We start from the raw sequence: 22489 nt of genomic DNA on the forward strand, positions 1-22489 counted from the left end.
ACCCCCCCCATACACATGTACATACACACGTCCACACACGCAAATATACATACCTACACAGCTTTCCATGGTTTACCCCGGACGCTTCACATGCCTTGATTCAATCCACTGACAGCACGTCATCCCCTGTATACCACATCGCTCCACTTCACTCTATTCCTTGCCCTCCTTTCACCCTCCTGCATGTTCAGGCCCCGATCACACAAAATCCTTTTCACTCCATCTTTCCACCTCCAATTTGGTCTCCCTCTTCTCCTCGTTCCCTCCACCTCCGACACATATATCCTCTTGGTCAATCTTTCCTCACTCATTCTCTCCATGTGCCCAAACCATTTCAAAACACCCTCTTCTGCTCTCTCAACCACGCTCTTTTTATTTCCACACATCTCTCTTACCCTTACGTTACTTACTCGATCAAACCACCTCACACCACACATTGTCCTCAAACATCTCATTTCCAGCACATCCATCCTCCTGCGCACAACTCTATCCATAGCCCACACCTCGCAACCATACAACATTGTTGGAACTACTATTCCTTCAAACATACCCATTTTTGCTTTCCGGGATAATGTTCTCGACTTCCACACATTTTTCAAGGCTCCCAAAATTTTCGCCCCCTCCCCCACCCTATGATCCACTTCCGCTTCCATGGTTCCATCCGCTGACAGATCCACTCCCAGATATCTAAAACACTTCACTTCCTCCAGTTTTTCACCATTCAAACTCACCTCCCAATTGACTTGACCCTCAACCCTACTGTACCTAATAACCTTGCTCTTATTCACATTTACTCTTAACTTTCTTCTTCCACACACTTTACCAAACTCCGTCACCAGCTTCTGCAGTTTCTCACATGAATCCGCTACCAGCGCTGTATCATCAGCGAACAACAACTGACTCACTTCCCAAGCTCTCTCATCCCCAACAGACTTCATACTTGCCCCTCTTTCCAAAACTCTTGCATTTACCTCCCTAACAACCCCATCCATAAACAAATTAAACAACCATGGAGACATCACACACCCCTGCCGCAAACCTACATTCACTGAGAACCAATCACTTTCCTCTCTTCCTACACGTACACATGCCTTACATCCTCGATAAAAACTTTTCACTGCTTCTAACAACTTGCCTCCCACACCATATATTCTTAATACCTTCCACAGAGCATCTCTATCATATGCCTTCTCCAGATCCATAAATGCTACATACAAATCCATTTGCTTTTCTAAGTATTTCTCACATACATTCTTCAAAGCAAACACCTGATCCACACATCCTCTACCACTTCTGAAACCACACTGCTCTTCCCCAATCTGATGCTCTGTACATGCCTTCACCCTCTCAATCAATACCCTCCCATATAATTTACCAGGAATACTCAACAAACTTATACCTCTGTAATTTGAGCACTCACTCTTATCCCCTTTGCCTTTGTACAATGGCACTATGCACGCATTCCGCCAATCCTCAGGCACCTCACCATGAGTCATACATACATTAAATAACCTTACCAACCAGTCAACAATACAGTCACCCCCTTTTTTAATAAATTCCACTGCAATACCATCCAAACCTGCTGCCTTGCCGGCTTTCATCTTCCGCAAAGCTTTTACTACCTCTTCTCTGTTTACCAAATCATTTTCCCTAACCCTCTCACTTTGCACACCACCTCGACCAAAACACCCTATATCTGCCACTCTGTCATCAGACACATTCAACAAACCTTCAAAATACTCATTCCATCTCCTTCTCACATCACCACTACTTGTTATCACCTCCCCATTTACGCCCTTCACTGAAGTTCCCATTTGCTCCCTTGTCTTACGCACCCTATTTACCTCCTTCCAGAACATCTTTTTATTCTCCCTAAAATTTACTGATAGTCTCTCACCCCAACTCTCATTTGCCCTTTTTTTCACCTCTTGCACCTTTCTCTTGACCTCCTGTCTCTTTCTTTTATACTTCTCCCACTCAATTGCATTTTTTCCCTGCAAAAATCGTCCAAATGCCTCTCTCTTCTCTTTCACTAATACTCTTACTTCTTCATCCCACCACTCACTACCCTTTCTAAACAGCCCACCTCCCACTCTTCTCATGCCACAAGCATCTTTTGCGCAATCCATCACTGATTCCCTAAATACATCCCATTCCTCCCCCACTCCCCTTACTTCCATTGTTCTCACCTTTTTCCATTCTGTACACAGTCTCTCCTGATACTTCTTCACACAGGTCTCCTTCCCAAGCTCACTTACTCTCACCACCTTCTTCACCCCAACACTCACTCTTCTTTTCTGAAAACCCATACTAATCTTCACCTTAGCCTCCACAAGATAATGATCAGACATCCCTCCAGTTGCACCTCTCAGCACATTGACATCCAAAAGTCTCTCTTTCGCACGCCTGTCCATTAACACGTAATCCAATAACGCTCTCTGGCCATCTCTCCTACTTACATAAGTATACTTATGTATATCTCGCTTTTTAAACCAGGTATTCCCAATCATCAGTCCTTTTTCAGCACATAAATCTACAAGCTCTTCACCATTTCCATTTACAACACTGAACACCCCATGCATACCAATTATTCCCTCAACTGCCACATTACTCACCTTTGCATTCAAATCACCCATCACTATAACCCGGTCTCGTGCATCAAAACCGCTAACACACTCATTTAGCTGCTCCCAAAACACTTGCCTCTCATGATCTTTCTTCTCATGCCCAGGTGCATATGCACCAATAATCACCCACCTCTCTCCATCAACTTTCAATTTTACCCATATTAATCGAGAATTTACTTTCTTACATTCTATGACATACTCCCACAACTCCTGTTTCAGGAGTATTGCTACTCCTTCCCTTGCTCTTGTCCTCTCACTAACCCCTGACTTCACTCCCCAGACATTTCCAAACCACTCTTCCCCTTTACCCTTGAGCTTCGTTTCACTCAGAGCCAAAACATCCAGGTTCCTTTCCTCAAACATACTACCTATCTCTCCTTTTTTCACATCTTGGTTACATACACACACATTTAGGCACCCCACTCTGAGCCTTCGAGGAGGATGAGCACTCCCCGCGTGACTCCTTCTTCTGTTTCCCATTTTAGAAAGTTAATACAAGGAGGGGAGGATTTCCGGCCCCCCGCTCCCGTCCCCTCTAGTCGCTTTCTACGACACGCGAGGAATACGTGGGAAGTATTCTTTCACCCCTATCCCCAGGGATAATATACATATATATACACACACACACACACACACACACGCACACACACATACATATATATACATATGAAAAATGTAAGAAACAATTTAGAAAACAAACTTTTAGCTTGAAATGAATGAAAAAAATGAACGTCACATAATGGTTCAACCTCTGGCTATTTGAAGAATGTATGTGAGAAATAGAAAAGGAAATGGATTTGTATGTAGCATTTATGGATCTGGAGAAGGCATATGATAGAGTTGATAGAGATGCTCTGTGGAAGGTATTAAGAATATATGGTGTGGGAGGCAAGTTGTTAGAAGCAGTGAAAAGTTTTTATCGAGGATATAAGGCATGTGTACGTGTAGGAAGAGAGGAAAGAGATTGGTTATCAGTGAATGTAGGTTTGCGGCAGGGGTGTGTGATGTCTCCATGGTTGTTTAATTTGTTTATGGATGGGGTTGTTAGGGAGGTGAATGCAAGAGTTTTGGAAAGAGGGGCAAGTATGAAGTCTGTTGGGGATGAGAGAGCTTGGGAAGTGAGTCAGTTGTTGTTCGCTGATGATACAGCCCTGGTGGCTGATTCATGTGAGAAACTGCAGAAGCTGGTGACTGAGTTTGGTAAAGTGTGTGAAAGAAGAAAGTTAAGAGTAAATGTGAATAAGAGCAAGGTTATTAGGTACAGTAGGGTTGAGGGTCAAGTCAATTGGGAGGTAAGTTTGAATGGAGAAAAACTGGAGGAAGTAAAGTGTTTTAGATATCTGGGAGTGGATCTGGCAGCGGATGGAACCATGGAAGCGGAAGTAAATCATAGGGTGGGGGAGGGGGCGAAAATCCTGGGAGCCTTGAAGAATGTGTGGAAGTCGAGAACATTATCTCGGAAAGCAAAAATGGGTATGTTTGAAGGAATAGTGGTTCCAACAATGTTGTATGGTTGCGAGGCGTGGGCCATGGATAGAGTGGTGCGCAGGAGGGTGGATGTGCTGGAAATGAGATGTTTGAGGACAATATGTGGTGTGAGGTGGTTTGATTGAGTAAGTAATGTAAGGGTAAGAGAGATGTGTGGAAATAAAAAGAGCATGGTTGAGGGAGCGGAAGAGTGTTTTGAAATGGTTTGGGCACATGGAGAGAATGAGTGAGGAAAGATTGACCAAGAGGATATATGTGTCGGAGGTGGAGGGAACGAGGAGAAGTGGGAGACCAAATTGGAGGTGGAAAGATGGAGTGAAAAAGATTTTGAGTGATTGGGGCCTGAACATTCAGGAGGGTGAAAGGCGGACAAGGAGTAGAGTGAACTTGATCGATGTGGTATACCGGGGTCGACGTGCTTTCAATGGAGTGAATCAGGGCATGTGAAGCGTCTGGGGTAAACCATGGAAAGTTGTGTGGGGCCTGGATGTGGAAAGGAGCTGTGGTTTCGGGCATTATTGCATGACAGCTAGAGACTGAGTGTGAACGAATGGGGCCTTTGTTGTCTTTTCCTAGCGCTACCTCGCACACATGAGGGGGGAGGGGGATGTTATTCCATGTGTGGCGAGGTGGTGATGGGAATGAATAAAAGCAGACAGTGTGAATTGTGTGCATGTGTATATATGTATGTGTCTGTGTGTGTATATATGTGTACATTGAGATGTATGGGTATGTATATTTGCGTGTGTGGACGTGTATGTATATATATGTGTATGGGGGTGGGTTGGGCCATTTCTTTTGTCTGTTTCCTTGCGCTACCTCGCAAACGCAGGAGACAGCGACAAAGCAAAATAAATAAATATAAATAAGCGGAAGCGGAAGTGGATCATAGGTTGGGGGAGGGGGCAAAAATTCTGGGAGCCTTGAAGAATGTGTGGAATTCGAGAACATTATCTCGGAAAGCAAAAATGGGTATGTTTGAAGGAATAGTGGTTCCAACAATGTTGTATGGTTGCAAGGCGTGGGCTATGGATAGAGTTGTGCGCAGGAGGATGGATGTGCTGGAAATGAGATGTTTGAGGACAATGTGTGGTGTGAGGTGGTTTGATCGAGTAAGTAACGTAAGGGTAAGAGAGATGTGTGGAAATAAAAAGAGCGTGGTTGAGAGAGCAGAAGAGGGTGTTTTGAAATGGTTTGGGCACATGGAGAGAATGAGTGAGGAAAGATTGACCAAGAGGATATATGTGTCGGAGGTGGAGGGAACGAGGAGAAGAGGGAGACCAAATTGGAGGTGGAAAGATGGAGTGAAAAAGATTTTGTGTGATCGGGGCCTGAACATGCAGGAGGGTGAAAGGAGGGCAAGGAATAGAGTGAATTGGAGCGATGTGGTATACCGGGGTTGATGTGCTGTCAGTGGATTGAATCAAGGCATGTGAAGCATCTGGGGTAAACCATGGAAAGCTGTGTAGGTATGTATATTTGTGTGTGTGGACGTATGTATATACATGTGTATGGGGGTGGGTTGGGCCATTTCTTTCGTCTGTTTCCTTGCGCTACCTCGCAAACGCGGGAGACAGCGGGGAAAAAAAAGAAAAAAAAGAAAAAAAAAAAAAAAAAACTCTTACTACCAATAAAGTACTCCTTTCAGTCCAAATGATGGTAGGAAGAAGGCAACCTGTACAAGTATGAATAAGGGCCCCACATGGGAAGACATCATGGTACATGGGTATTTATAACTCTTAAGATTTTCTTTCTTGGTGCTTAGTGTAGTTGCTTGTGATATAAGGCACCTGTACATACCAATAATGAATGCCTTTGAATCTAAATGAGAGTAGGAAGAGGCAATCCATTGAAGCACAGCTAGGGTTTCCATACTATAAAACATCCAAGTATGGCTGGGATAGTTTTGGGGTTAACAAAGACACAATCCCGTTATCATCTTTCTGAAATGTTCTAAGTATACTTATTCCTATACTGTTAAGGTCATGCAATCATTTTTACTCCAAGTTAATGCAATGAAACAATCACATCCTTTAATCACTTCTTAGCTCTACAACCACTTTTCCATGCTACAATACATATACTTTAGATTCATTCAATAGCAGGTTCAATTATTCTTTACTATCTCACTAACCACTAAATATCCCAAGCTTTTCCATTTTCCCATGCATTACAACTCCTCTCACCTTTGTATTAACCCTTTCTGGTCCTGTAATTACCTAGGACAGGCTAAGGGGGTTTGTGTGTGTGTGTGTGTGTGTACATACATAGGAGTAAAAGACATGGCGCAAGTATACAAGGTGAAGTGACTGAGCAACACGAATGTAAAATTCTTCCTGTAACACACAAATAGTAATTGTAATTCAGAGAGAGAGACTTCTAATCTCACAGGGCCCCATATTTCGAACTTTTCAAGCCATAATGTAGCATTTGTAAACTGCTACCATTCAGTATCTCACTGATTAGTTCATTCCAAGCACCCCCAACCCTAACACCAAACCAGTACTTCTTATCATCCTTTCTAACCACCTTTATGGCCATATTTTTGTTATAGCCTCTGATTACTCTGGTGCTGCGACCCTTGAAAAAATGTTCACTTAATATAAAGCAGCTAATTTAGAAACTTGAGGGCTGTCATCAAGTACTCCCTCTCATTAACTCCACAGTGGACAGCTTTGTTGCCATCAGCCTCTCACGATACCTCAGTCCTCTTAATTCAGGTACAATTTCATTTGTTCTGCTGCATACCCTCTTCATCAGATATTTGTGCTTCTTCAGGTGTGGTGACCAGACCTGAGGCATAATCCAGTTTTGGCCTGATGTATAAAGTGAACAATTTAATTACCACGTCCTTTTTCCATATACTTGAATGTGATTCTTTTATTTATTGGCAAACAGTTTGCCCCTTTCACAATTCTCCTGATGTGCAGCTCTAGTGACAGATTAGGCACACTGTCAACCTGTAAGTCTCTTTCACATGAAAATTGCTGTAATTCACTTCTTGCTAGGTAATGATTGCACCAAGGTCTTCCTTTGCTCTGACCCATCCTTATCATGTTGTACTTGGATTAAACTTTAGCATTCATTCATCTGAACAACTTTAGGGTTTGTCCAAGTTTCCCTAAGGAGGATGCAATCATCATAATTCTTCATTTTTCTCATGACTCTGGTACTGCCTGCAAACATGCTTATGTATGATTCTAGGCTACCAGTCAAGTGATTTTTAATACATCAGAGATAGCAATGGGTCTAACACTAAGCCCTGTGGCACCCACTCTGAGGATGCACCTCTTACTTGCTTTCTTTGTTCCCTTCCGCTACATTCATCTTCAATCTAGTCAAGGAGTCTGCTTCTTATTCCTACCTATACCTTCAGCTTCTTTATCACAGATACATCAGTACATTCATATATAATATATGAAAAAAAGTCTATTTGCAAATATTAGCTTCTGACTGTTTCTCTTCACTGGCAAAACCATCTTGCAACAAATACAATGCCTTGGCTATTCTCTTTTTCAAATTAGTTGCAGTTTCACTATCATGGAACATTTTCTTCATGGCTTACACTAAGTATCCATTTGAATGACAGGTATAATGTGTTCAGCCATATATCCTGACAACAAAACTACAGCCTTTGCTACTTTATCTTGAGCATCCTGCAAGCAGGTATTTTTGAAAAAATGCTGTATACTGTCAAGACTTTTCTGCATAGTTTTTCACATGCTTTGAAAAACTTTTGTGGCATCAGTGTTACTTTGTTACAGTTTTTCTATTTACACTCAAAAACATTGCAAACTGCAATATATTATCATTCGCATCCGCCTTCACCCTATCCATTCTGGGATGAATGCCTGATAGTACCATATCTTTGCCTTTTGCCCTGGAGGTGTATCAATCCCCCAGGGTCCAGAATTCCACAATGCACTCTTTGGTCTTATGATATAACAGTCTTAATACCACACCAATTACACAAGAGGTCTAATGCGTAACTGAAGATGAACAGAAAGGGGATGGAGAACCTTTCAAACTGGCCGTGTGAGTATTCATGTCCCCAAGAGTGATTTGTTAATGCACCTTAAATCTCACAAATTCTGCCAATCTTAGCTTGAATTACTGACATACAGAAATTCACCGTATGTTACCGTTCCAACATATGTCCTATCATAAAGTGAAAACTAGTCCATTACCAAAAACTAGGAAAACTTTAGATTAACAGGGTTGGAGAAGGGACTATATGCCATGTCGGCATCTGTTCTCAGACACATACATATCCATGAACATAAATGTAAAGTCATAAATGTGAATAGTTATACAAGGCTGTATAGATACTACAAAACATAAACCAAGCCAACAATGCAATTTTTTCTATCACATTATTATCTATTTATTCATTATACTTGCTGTTTCCCTCATCAGCAAGGTAGCACAAGGAAACAGACCAAAAAAGGCCCAAGCACTCATATACATATAAACGCCCATACACGCACATATACATACATATACATACACAGACACATACACATATACACATGCATATATTCATACGTGCTGCCTTCATCCATTCCCATTGCTACCCCACCACAGAGGAAATAGTTCCCCTACAGCGAGGTAGCGCCAGGAAAAGACAAAAAAAGGCCACATTCACTCTCACTCAGTCTCTAGCTGTCATGTGTAATGCACCGAAACCACAGCTCCCTTTCCACGTCTAGGCTCCATGGTTTACCCTAGACGCTTAACATGCTCTGGTTCAGTCCATTGACAACACGTCGACCCTGGTATATCCCATTGTTCCAATTCACTCTATTCCTTGAATGCCTTTCACTCCCCTGCATGTTCAGGTCCCGATCACATTATATATAACATTTATTTATGGTAAAAATATGATTTGAAAATCCCAAGATCAGAAGCACCTTCTTAATAAAATGCCAAGATTGCAATAGTGCACTTAATATCCCAAGATCTTGAGGGAAATGCCAAGAAATGGCTACAGTGCCATTTACCTCTGGTAGAAATGCCATTTTTTATAGACTGCATGTGTAACTGTTTTCCCTACCTTGGTAACTGTATATAAACATACAAATTTCTGACACTATTGTGAGTGCATGCCACAAATGCCTAACAGGGAAGGACATATTATTTGGATTAGAAGATCTAGAGGCCAACTCTAATTTAGACAGTTATGAGTAAAGACTAATTTTGTGAGTGATGATAATGAAAAGGAGAAAGATATAAAAGTTTTTATAAATGAAACAGACAAAGAACTGGAAGAGGAAAACAGATTTACAGAAAAGGGGAGAATAAATGTATGAGGTAAAATGTAAATTTCTTCCGTAAAATATTTTTCAATGGTTCTCATAGTGTTATTACCCAGAATTATAAGAATACAGTGTTATCACTAAAAGTTTTTCTTTGCCTTTTAGCAAGGAATTATTTTCACAGATGGCTTTTGAAGTGTACAGGTATGTAAAGCAGAAAACTGCTGAATGAACACCATTACCAAGAGATTCAATTTAATGAGGATGGGAGGATTTTATACCTGAGGAGATAGTAGCATTTCATCGTATGCTACTGAACATGGCTCTTAAAAGGCGAGTTACTATGAATGAAAGTTGTTCTGATCAATGTGTTGGCACATCAAGCTTTATTTAGAATTCTAATGCCTATATGTCTCTCTTCCCCCGTCCCTTTCAAATACTCCAAAAAGGCAAGTAATATCCTGATCAAGCAAATTAGAAGATATCATTGAATAATTTTGTTCTAAATCTTTACAACTAAACTCTTCCAGCCACTTCCTATTCTATTTTCTATAGACCATACAGCAATTTATTGGCAACACCGTGTAACTTTAATTCTGCTGCTGCAACCATCTAAAACCAATGAAAGTCCTCATTCCATGGTGGAAGTACACTATAATAACCTAGTAAGGGAGGAAATACATACATATCAGATGATTGTGCAGACAATTTTGATTTAGAAAGTGACATGAATGAAGAGAGTGTTTTCTTAAGCAATGATGAGGACAGGAGAGCAATTTAGGAACATTTGTGACGAAAAGCTGATGATGAAGTGGAGGGGAAAAATAGTGCTTTATACTCAAGGGAAGAATGGAGCAGATAGAATGAAGCTGTAAACTCCTTCCATGATATATCTGGATATAAACCCTTAAAGAGTGGAATCCAGTCATCACTAGGTATATTTCATTGCTTTCTATCAAGGAACTGTTTTCACAAATAGCTGCAGAAACAAATTTGTAAAGTAAAAAAATTGCCAAATACATTTTTTTTCTTTTTTTTTTTTTGCTTTGTCGCTGTCTCCTGCATTTGCGAGGTAGTGCAAGGAAACAGACAAAAGAAATGGCCCAACCCACCCCCATACACATGTATATACATATGTCCACACACGCAAATATACATACCTACACAGCTTTCCATGGTTTACCCCAGACGCTTCACATGCCCTGATTCAATCCACTGACAGCACGTCAACCCCGGTATACCACATCGATCCAATTCACTCTATTCCTTGCCCTCCTTTCACCCTCCTGCATGTTCAGGCCCCGATCACACAAAATCTTTTTCACTCCATCTTTCCACCTCCAATTTGGTCTCCCACTTCTCGTTCCCTCCACCTCCGACACATATATCCTCTTGGTCAATCTTTCCTCACTCATTCTCTCCATGTGCCCAAACCATTTCAAAACACCCTCTTCTGCTCTCTCAACCACGCTCTTTTTATTTCCATACATCTCTCTTACCCTTACGCTACTTACTCGATCAAACCACCTCACACCACACATTGTCCTCAAACATCTCATTTCCAGCACATCCATCCTCCTGCGCACAACTCTATCCACAGCCCATGCCTCGCAACCATACAACATTGTTGGAACCACTATTCCTTCAAACATACCCATTTTTGCTTTCCGAGATAATGTTCTTGACTTCCACACATTCTTCAAGGCTCCCAGGAGCCAAATACATATCATTACATATCCCTGGGGATAGGGGAGAAAGAATACTTCCCATTTATTCCCTGCGTGTTGTAGAAGGCGACTAAAAGGGGAGGGAGCAGGAGGCTGGAAATCCTCCCCTCTTGTTTTTTAATTTTCCAAAAGAGGAACAGAGGAGGGGGCTAAGTGAGGATATTCCCTCAAAGGCTCAGTCCTCTGTTCTTAATGCTACCTCGCTAATGCGGAAAATGGTGAATAGTATGGAAAAAAAAAAAAAAATCATTACAATAAGATTCAGCTTAATGGGGCTGGGAGCATATTACAAGAAGTGTTGGCATTTCACTGTGCGCTAGTGAATATGGCTGTCAGAAGGAGAGTTACTAAGAGAGAATGTTATTCTGTGCAATGAGTTGACTCATCAAGCTTTTATTAGTATGTCCTCATAAGGAAGCATTTGCTGCAGATATCCTTAGAAATGAATTCCCAAGGCCAATTTTTATCAGCAGATGAATTTACTGTTGGTTTCAGAGGGTGCGTAGTTTTCAAGATGTATGAATTAGAAAAAGCTAAGTGGAGGCTTCATATGTATGCTATCACTGATGAAGTAAATACATATATTTCAGCACTCATCCCATATCACAGGTCTGTTACAACAGATAATTTGCATTATCCTGAACTTACAATTACCAACAGAGTAATTTGGAACTAGTTAACAGGATAACTAAAGTGATGCAGGCAACAGGATATCATACATGTATTGATGGATTACAAACACACATGGATTTAGCAAATGAACTTTTGAAAAGAAAAATTCATGTCAAAGAAGATTTGTGGTAAAATCGAAAGGGACTACCAAACTAAGCATGTAAAAAGAAGCTGAAGACCAAAGAGCATGAAATAGTAACATTTATGAGATAAAATGAATACATTATGTGTTGGGAAAATAAAAGGTTAGTTATTTCATTATATATTTATTATACTTTGTTGCTGTCTCCCACGTTAGCGAGGCAGTGCAAAGAAACAGACGAAAGAATGGCCCAAGCCACCCACATACACATGTACATACATGTGTCACATGGAGAGAATGAGTGAGGAAAGATTGACAAAGAGGACATATGTGTCTGAGGTGGAGGGAACAAGAAGTGGGAGACCAAATTGGAGGTGGAAGGATAGAGTGAAAAAGATTTTGTGTGATCGGGGCCTGAACATGCAGGAGGGTGAAAGGAGGGCAAGGAATAGAGTGAATTGGAGCGATGTGGTATACCAGGGTCGATGTGCTGTCAATGGATTGAACCAGGGCATGTGAAGCGTCAGGGGTAAACCATGGAAAGTTTTGTGAGGCATGGATGTGGAAAGGGAGCTGTGGTTCGATGCATTATACATGACAGCTAGAGACTGAGTGTGAATGAATGTAGCCTTTGTTGTCTTTTCCTAGCACTACCTCACATGTGTGTAGGAGGGGGTTGTCATTTCATGTGTGGCGCGGTGGCAACGGGAATGAATAAAGGCAGCAAATATGAATTATGTACATCTGTATATATGTATATGTCTGTATATATGTCTATGTCTATATATATGTATACGCTGAAATGTATAGGTATGTATATGTGCATGTGTGGACGTGTATGTACATACATGTGTCTGTGGGTAGGCTGGGCCATTCTTTCGTCTGTTTCATCGTGCTAATGCGGGAGACAGCAACAAAGTATAATAAATAAATAAATAAAATAAATGATATATCATTTACCGCCATGTTACAGGAGGCAAATAAAGGAGGTCGAAGCAGGGGGCTGTAAACCCTCCCATACTTGTATTTCAATTTTTGAAAAGCAGAACAGAAGGAACCAAGCAGGGAGTCTCATCCTCCTCAAGAAGCTCAAGCTGGGGTGTCTAAATGTATGGATGTTACCAAGATGAGAAGAGAGGAGAGATAGGTAGTATGTCCGAGGAAAGAAACCTGCAATGTTCTGTCTCAGAGTGAAACAATAATCAAGGTTAAAGGGGAAGAATGGTTTGGAAATGTCTAAGGAATAAAGTCAGGGTTGGTGAAAGGACAAGAGCTAAGGAAGGGATAGTACTAATCCTGAAGCAGATATTTTGAGAGTGTTTAATGCTTAAAAATATCAGAAAGTGAATCTAGACAAGTGAGTAAAAATGATAGCTGATGGCAAGAGATGGGTGATTACTAGTGCTTATGACCTTGGCCATGAGAAGAAAGATCATGATTGATAAGTGTTTTGGGAGCAGCTGATTTGTATAGGATTTAGAAAAAAGTAACTATCGGTGAGAGGAGAGTGGTGAGAGTAAGTGAGCTTGGAAAAGAGACTTGTGTGAAGAAATATGAAGAGACATTGAGTGTAGAATGGCAAAAGGTGAAAGTAAATGAAGCAAGGGGAGTGGGTGAGGAATGGGAAATATTTAGGGAAGCAGTAATGGTATGTGCAAGAAATGCAAGTAGCATGCAAAAGGTGGGAGGAGGGCAAACTAGAAAGGGTAGTGAGTGCTGGAATGAAAAGGTAAAGCTGCAAATGAAAGAGAAAAGAGGGGCATTTAGGTAGAACTTGTAGGAAAGGAGTACAAACAATTGGAGGATTGTATAAGACAAAGTGACAGAAGTTCAAGAGGAATGTGCAGGGGCTGAAAAAGAGGGTAAATGAAGAGTTGGGGTGAAAGAGCATCAATAAATTTTTGGGAGAATAAGATGTTTTTGGAAGAAGGTTAATGATGTGTGAAAAACTAGAGAACAAATAGGAACACCAGTGAAGGGGGCAAAAAGGGAAGTGATAACAGGCAGTGATGAAGTGAGGAGGAAATGTTGTAAACATTTTGAAGGACTGTTGAATATATATGATAACAGAGTGGCCGATATAGGGTGTTTTGGTCGAGGAGGTATGGGAAGTGAGAGAGACATGGAGAGTGGTTTGGTGAAAGCTGAAACGTGGCAAGATAGCTGGAGTGGATGGTATTGCAGATGAATTTATCAAGAAAGGAGGTGACTGTGCTGTTACTTGGCTGGTTAGGGTATTCCATGGATGTGAATATTCAAACTATAGGTACCTGGGAAGTTGTATGAGAGGATAGTGACTGAGAGAGCGAAGACATATTCAGAGCATCAGACTAGGGAGGAGTAGTGTGGTTTCAGAGGTAATTGAGGATGGTCAAGTGCTTGCATCAAAGAATGTGTGTGAAAATACTTAGAGAAAAGGATGGATCTGTATGTGGCATTCATGGAGAAAGCATATAATAGGGCTGATAGAGATGCCTTGTGGAAGGTCTTAAGAATATACAGTGTGAGTGTAGGAAGTAAGCTGCTTGAAGCCGTGAGAAGGTTTAATCAAGTGTCTATGGCTTCTGTATGAGTAGGAAAGGAGGAGCATGAATGGTTCCAAGTGAAGGTTGATCTGCAACAGAAGTATGCGAGCATCTGACTAGGGAGGAGCAGTGTGGTTTCAGAGGTGGTAGAGGATGGATCAAGCGTTTTTCATCAAAGAATGTGTGAGAAATACTTAAGAGAAATGGATGGGTTTGTATGGGGCATTTATGGAGATGAAAAATGCATATGATAGGGCTGTAGAGATGCCATGTGGAAGGTCTTAAGAATATACAGTGTGGGTGTAGGAAGTAAGCTGCTAGAAGCAGTGAGAAGTTTTAATCAAGTGTCTACAGCTTGTGTATGAGTAGGAAGGGAGAAAAGTGAATAGGTTCCAAGTAAAGGCTGATCTGCAGCAGGGGTATGTGATGCCACCAGGGTTGTTTAATTTGTTTATAAATGGGGTAGGTGAGGAAGGTGAATGTGAGTCTTAGAGAAAAGGGAGTGTATGCAGTCTGTAAGGGATGAGAGGGCCTGGGAAGTGAATCAGTGTTTGCTTAAGACACATTACTAGCGGCAGATTCAAGTGCAAATCTTCAGAAATTGTTGACCAAGTCTGGAAGGGTGTGTGAAAGGAGTTAGTTAAGTGTAAGTGTGAATAACAAGATTATTAAGTTTAGCAGAGTTGAGGGACAGGTTAATTGGGATGAGAGTTTGAATGGAGAAAAAATTGGGGGAAGTGAAGTATTTAAGATGCCTGGGAATGAACATGGCCACAAATGGAATCATGGATGCAGAAGTGAGTCAATGGGTAGATGAGGGAGTGAAGGTTCTGGGAGCACTAAGGAATGTGTGGAGAGATCATTATTTGGGAGAGCAAAAATGGGTAGGTTTGACGATGAAGCCACAACATTATTATATGGATGCAAGGCATGGGCCATTAATAAGACAGTGCAGAGGAAGGTGGGTTAGCTGGAAATTAAATGTTTGATGACAATATGTGGTGTGAGGTTTGATTAAGAAAGTAATGCAAGGGTAAGAGAAAGGTGTGGTATGAAAGTGTTGTTGAGAGAGCTGAAGAGGGTGTGTTGAAATGGTTTGGACATACAGAGGGTATAAGTGAGGAAAGGTTGACAAAGAGAGTATGTGTGTTAGAAATGGAGGAAACAAGGAGAATGGGGAGACCAAATTGGAGATGTAAGGATGGAGTGAAAAAAGATTTTGAGCGTGGGCCTGAACATGGAGGAGGGTGAAAGGTGTACATGAGATAGAGTGAACTGGAATGACGTGGTATAAAGGGGATGATGTGCTGTCAATGGACTGAACCAGGGCATGTGAAGTGTCCAAAGTAAACCACTGATAGGTGTGTGGGGACTGGTTGTGGATAGGGAGCTGTGATTTAGGTGCATTACACAAGACAGCTAGAGAATGGATGTTAGCTGATGTGGCCTTTTTTTCATGTTCCTGGTACTACCTTCCTGATGCTGGAAATGGTTATCAAGTAGGGGGGAATGCTGTATTTCCTGTATAACACTTAAAATGATCAAATATTGATAATAGTAATTGCACATTTGTTTTTGTAGTTATGCATTAAACATTTTGAACTTAGTACATTCATCTATAATCTTAAAGTGCATATGATCTTACTATGTCTAGAAAATAAGCAGCAGAACTTACCTAAAAGTTGGTAGCTTATTGTGTCAGTCATTACTATAGTGACAGCTTGCCCACACCAAGCAATAGCAATAGCACACAAATATAACCAAAACTGATAATGAGAAAGCAGTTCATCATATGTGGTTGGTGGAATGGTGAGAGGAGCATGTAGATAGTTCATAAATCTGCCATCATCACAAACCATAGTGCAATTGATGGTAATTTGGGTGGGGCAAGTAATATCAGCCAGCTGAAATAATTAATTCTTTTTTAATAATATGATTAAAAACAAAATAACACTGTACACTTGCATTCCTTACTAAATTATGATCTGAACTTTACACTACTACCACATTATTTGGAACAGCATATCCAAAATGTTGCATTCCACCATCTAGCAGTGTGGGTTATGTGAAATTTCTTTTACACAACATTATTCCTATCCTCAATATCTTTTTGTAACATTTTTTTTTTTTTTTTTTTTTTTTTTTTTTTTTTTTTTTTTTTTTTTTTTTTTTTTTTTTTTTTTTTTTTTTTTTTTTTTTTTTTTCAGTATATCAGCCAGCTGAAATAATTATTCATTTTTAATTTATGATGTAAAAACAAAATAACACTGTACACTGCATTCTTTCTAAATTTTGATTCAACATTACATACTACCACATTATTTGGAACAAGCATATCCAAAATGTTGCATTCACCATCTAGCAGTGTGGTTTGTGAAATTTCTTTTACACAACATTATTCCTATCCTCAATATCTCTTTGTAACATACTTTTATATATTTTTCTTCTTTCATCTTGCTTATATCAACTCTTCACCATACCTTCAACAATTGTATACCATTTCAAAGACATCCCTTATTATCCATTTCCATGCAACATCTTATCATACTTCATAGTGACCAACATGGCATATGCATTTCATGCCCCAATCAGGGTCACCTCAGGTGAAAGAAAAAATGTAAAATAAAACATAAGATCTTTTTATTTTTTTTTTTTTGCTTTGTCGCTGTCTCCCGCGTTTGCGAGGTAGCGCAAGGAAACAGACGAAAGAAATGGCCCAACCCACCCCCATACACATGTATATACATACGTCCACACACGCAAATATACATACCTACACAGCTTTCCATGGTTTACCCCAGACGCTTCACATGCCCTGATTCAATCCACTGACAGCACGTCAACCCCGGTATACCACATCGCTCCAATTCACTCTATTCCTTGCCCTCCTTTCACCCTCCTGCATGTTCAGGCCCCGATCACACAAAATCTTTTTCACTCCATCTTTCCACCTCCAATTTGGTCTCCCTCTTCTCCTCGTTCCCTCCACCTCCGACACATATATCCTCTTGGTCAATCTTTCCTCACTCATTCTCTCCATGTGCCCAAACCATTTCAAAACACCCTCTTCTGCTCTCTCAACCACGCTCTTTTTATTTCCACACATCTCTCTTACCCTTACGTTACTTACTCGATCAAACCACCTCACACCACACATTGTCCTCAAACATCTCATTTCCAGCACATCCATCCTCCTGCGCACCACTCTATCCATAGCCCACGCCTCGCAACCATACAACATTGTTGGAACCACTATTCCTTCAAACATACCCATTTTTGCTTTCCGAGATAATGTTCTCGACTTCCACACATTCTTCAAGGCTCCCAGAATTTTCGCCCCCTCCCCCACCCTATGATCCACTTCCACTTCCATGGTTCCATCCGCTGCCAGATCCACTCCCAGATATCTAAAACACTTTACTTCCTCCAGTTTTTCTCCATTCAAACTCATCTCCCAATTGACTTGACCCTCAACCCTACTGTACCTAATAACCTTGCTCTTATTCACATTTACTCTTAAATTTCTTCTTTCACACACTTTACCAAGCTCAGTCACCAGCTTCGGCAGTTTCTCACATGAATCAGCCACCAGCGCTGTATCATCAGCGAACAACAACTGATTCACTTCCCAAGCTCTCTCATCCCCAACAGACTTCATACTTGCCCCTCTTTCCAAAACTCTTGCATTCACCTCCCTAACAACCCCATCCATAAACAAATTAAACAACCATGGAGACATCACACACCCCTGCTGCAAACCTACATTCACTGAGAACCAATCACTTTCCTCTCTTCCTACACGTACACATGCCTTACATCCTCGATAAAAACTTTTCACTGCTTCTAACAACTTGCCTCCCACACCATATATTCTTAATACCTTCCACAGAGCATCTCTATCAACTCTATCATATGCCTTCTCCAGATCCATAAATGCTACATACAAATCCATTTGCTTTTCTAAGTATTTCTCACATACATTCTTCAAAGCAAACACCTGATCCACACATCCTCTACCACTTCTGAAACCACACCGCTCTTCCCCAATCTGATGCTCTGAACATGCCTTCACCCTCTCAATCAATACCCTCCCATATAATTTACCAGGAATACTCAACAAACTTATACCTCTGTAATTTGAGCACTCACTCTTATCCCCTTTGCCTTTGTACAATGGCACTATGCAAGCATTCCGCCAATCCTCAGGCACCTCACCATGAGTCATACATACATTAAATAACCTTACCAACCAGTCAACAATACAGTCACCCCCTTTTTTAATAAATTCCACTGCAATACCATCCAAACCTGCTGCCTTGCCGGCTTTCATCTTCCGCAAAGCTTTTACTACCTCTTCTCTGTTTACCAAATCATTTTCCCTAACCCTCTCACTTTGCACACCACCTCGACCAAAACACCCTATATCTGCCACTCTATCATCAAACACATTCAACAAACCTTCAAAATACTCACTCCATCTCCTTCTCACATCACCACTACTTGTTATCACCTCCCCATTTGCACCCCTTTAAAAAAAAAAATCTTCCCTCTTTCTCATCTTGCTATCATTATCTTCTTTTTCCCTTATATCTTCCAAATGTTGACTGGCTGAAGTGGCACCTAAACCTTCGTCACAGCACATATTGGGGCTCTGTTTTTTGACATCTTTTACCGAACCACTTAGTCATTCCTTACCTTCCATTGATATTTAAGAATAGAGGTATCTATGTTCCTATTCTTAAATCTTAAATTTTACTGAAATTATCCCCACAAAGCCCTGGTTTTTGGCAACCAAACACCATTTCTCAATTTATACTATCACAAAAACTGTTAAGTTCTGTTCAATCTTCTATGACTATCTCCTTTATAAACCTTGTTTCAACTCAGCTCTTTTTGCCTTATCAGTCACCACATAAACAAATTTAAGCATCAAATATTCATTTTTTGCAACTGGCATATCATACATAATATTCTCAATATCCATGTTCCTGTGTGCAAAGATACAACAACAGCTCTTCCTATGACTTTCCATACTAAGTTGAAGATACAACAACAGTTATACATTTGACTGCATACTAAGTTAATTTGCAAGGCAGGAGTAAAATGTCATTTCATACTTCCACCTTTGTACATGACATACAATGTCTCCTCTGTACATAGTCAGTTTCTATTCCACTAATATCTACCTATGAAACATTCCAAGCTTTTCATTCTTGCATCTATCTACCTATATCTGTGATACCCATTCCCTCCTGGAACTCTTTCAAGGGTGTGGCCATGACAAAAGAGTTTCCATGACTGGACAACTCCAGTGCTGCTTCTTAGCCTTTACTGTCTCAACCTTAACAGGCCACTGACAGAGGGCAACTCTTGTGCAGTGTTCCCAAAGGCTCCTACCTAATATCCCTGCTGACTACTATCTAATGTCTACTTATTTGTGCTTCTCTCATTAGAATTCTCCATCCCTTTTGCAGGCTGTGCCATTCTATCCTCTCATTTTTGTATTTTTCACATGATTCCTTTATATGAAATATCCTTCTCACATTTTCATTCTTTATACTGTTCTTTTATTTCTAACTACAGATATAAACACCAAGTTATTTTCAAATTAAAGTTAATATCCATGTTTGATACAAGAACTGAAAGAGACTGACTTTGTGTAAAGTTAAGCAAAAATAGTTATACAGAGGCCCCTTAGTAAACAAAGGGCATTTGTCACTATACCACACAGGAGGCTGATTATGAGGTTGGATTAACATGAAGGAATAAGGAAGAAACTCTTTCATTGGTTTGAAGATTACCTCAGCGGCAGAAAGCAAAGACGCAAGTCAGAGGAACCTTTTCTGAAGGGGATGACGTGACAAGTGGAATGCCACAGGGTTCAGTTCTGGATCCAAAACTTTTTGATCTGCATTAATGACTTGCCTAAATATGTTTGCAGATGATGGAAAGGTCATGAGGGAAATGAAAAGTGAGGTGGATTGCATCAGTCTACAAGGGGACTTAAACAGCCTCCAAGGTTGGTCTGAAATTCAAGCTGAGCAAATTTAAAGTAATGAAGATGGGACAAAGCAAAAGACAGAAAATAAGCTTCAAGATTCTGTGTGAGAGAGATTTAGGAGTAGGAATCATCCCTAACCTGTCACCAGTCCCATATTCAGAGAATAGCAAAGGAGACAAACTGCCTGCTGTCAAATATCAGAATAGCTTTCAAGTGAACAAATAAAGAAATACTTACCAAGCTATTTATATCATGCAAAAGGCCAAAACTAAAATATGGATCTCAGGTTTGGTCATTGTACATAAAGCATAAAGAACTCATACAAAACTTCCATTGGAGGGCAACAAAGATGGTACCACACTTAAGAGAGATAAGCCACACAGAAAGGCTGGAGGCTTTAAATTTACTTTTCTTGGAAGAGAGAAGACTGAGGGTGACCTGATCACAACAATTAAGTCTTTAAAAGAGATAACCATAATGGATAGCAGACAATATTTGAGAGATGTAGAGATAAATAAGGATGCAAAGAAATACTTTTATGGTATAAGAGTGGGGACATGGCCTATGTAAACAGCATACAAAAAATTCAAGAGTGTGTATAATAGCAGAGAGTGTTCATGAGAAAGAATCCCATGAGTGCAAAATTCTCTCTCTGTACAATACAAATCGGCAATGACCAGGAGGGTTATGCTCCTGGAAAACCCTGTGGTTGGTAAAATTGCAGTTGGTATGGTAATAGCCTTATGAGAACTAGGGGGTTGGGAGTAGTGACCCTTGAGAAACATACCTAAGTTCTATCATAACCACTTCAAAATAAAAAGTCAAGATATTATACCTCAATTTTTTTTTCATTCTACAAAAGTATTTACAAATTATGTAAAAACTGTACAGAAAAAGAAGAAGGAAATAATACTGTATACAATGATGGCAACACATCACCCCTGATGCTCTTGTCTTAGCATTCATACCCTAACAGAGATGCAGCAAGCTATGCCACACAAACAGCTGTCCTAACAGATGCTGCACTTTTACCATGTTCAAGACGATGAAATGAGTCCTTGTCTTCTTTGTGGTAGCACATCTCATATCGCTAACTTTTTGCTATGAGACCATATCTAAGGGCATAAATCAACAAACAAGTTGAAGTTATCAAAAGTTAGTGATGCACTGAGCCCACTCAAAAAGTTCTTCACTTGACGAGGGGTACAGTGAGATAGAAGATCACAACCACAGCACAGGCAACAATGCTTGGGTAACATCTAGCTATCTCCTGCAATGCTGTGCACATCTTCAACACACCATTATGCTGGATCCCATCAGGTTTGGCTAGAAGTAACCTGTAGCCACCATAATACTGTACTTACCACACACAAAAAAGAGAGAGAGAGAGAGAGAGAGAGAGAGAGAGAGAGAGAGAGAGAGAGAGAGAGAGAGAGAGAGAGAGAGAGAGAGAGAGAGAGAGAGAGAGAGAGAGAGAGAGAGAGAGACAGAGAGAGAGAGAGACAGAGAGAGAGAGAGAGAGAGAGAGAGAGAGAGAGAGAGAGAGAGAGAGAGAGAGAGAGAGAGAGAGAGACTGGATACTCCAAAATTCATACCTTGGATTGTAAAATGGTATCCATTATATTAAACATTGATACTGTGGTAGGTAAGGGACCTCTGTATAAACATGGGTTATTCACTGTGTAAGCTTTCTGCTCATTACATTAACTTTTCATTCATTTAAGCTCTAACTGCACATCCAATTCTTCTCTACTGGATGATTTAAGTTTCTCCAATAACGACTAAAAGAATATGTAAGTCTGCAAAGTAAAGTTCCCCCACCCCCATACTAGATTACCATTTCCCACATTAGTGAGGTAGCTCCAAGAACAGACAAAGAAAGGCTACATCCCCTCACATCCATTCTCCAGATGTCATCTGTAATGCATCAAAACCACAAGCCCCACAGACCTTTCTAAGGTTTACCCTGGATGCTTCACATGCCCTGGTTGAGTCCACTGACAACACAACGACCCCAGTATACCACAACGTTCCTACTCACTCTATTCTGTGCATACCTTTCATGCTCCTGCACCTTCAGGCCCTGATCACTCAAAATCTTTTTCACTCCAT

The 22489-nt window shown here is 40.6% G+C and overlaps 1 protein-coding gene across 6 annotated transcripts in view; it reads right to left on the reverse strand.

Moving 5' to 3' along the window:
- The window catches only part of LOC139749533 (major facilitator superfamily domain-containing protein 6-like), a 93757-nt gene that overhangs the window by 37758 nt on the left and 33510 nt on the right, over positions 1–22489 (reverse strand). For all 6 annotated transcript variants that reach the window (XM_071663510.1, XM_071663508.1, XM_071663509.1 and 3 more), the window contains one exon: positions 16052–16280. In XM_071663510.1, the coding sequence (XP_071519611.1) occupies positions 16052–16280 (229 nt within the window). The remainder of the gene's footprint in view (positions 1–16051; positions 16281–22489) is intronic.

Source organism: Panulirus ornatus, chromosome 7 (genome assembly GCF_036320965.1).
Source record: "Panulirus ornatus isolate Po-2019 chromosome 7, ASM3632096v1, whole genome shotgun sequence".
Classification (NCBI taxonomy): domain Eukaryota; kingdom Metazoa; phylum Arthropoda; class Malacostraca; order Decapoda; family Palinuridae; genus Panulirus; species Panulirus ornatus.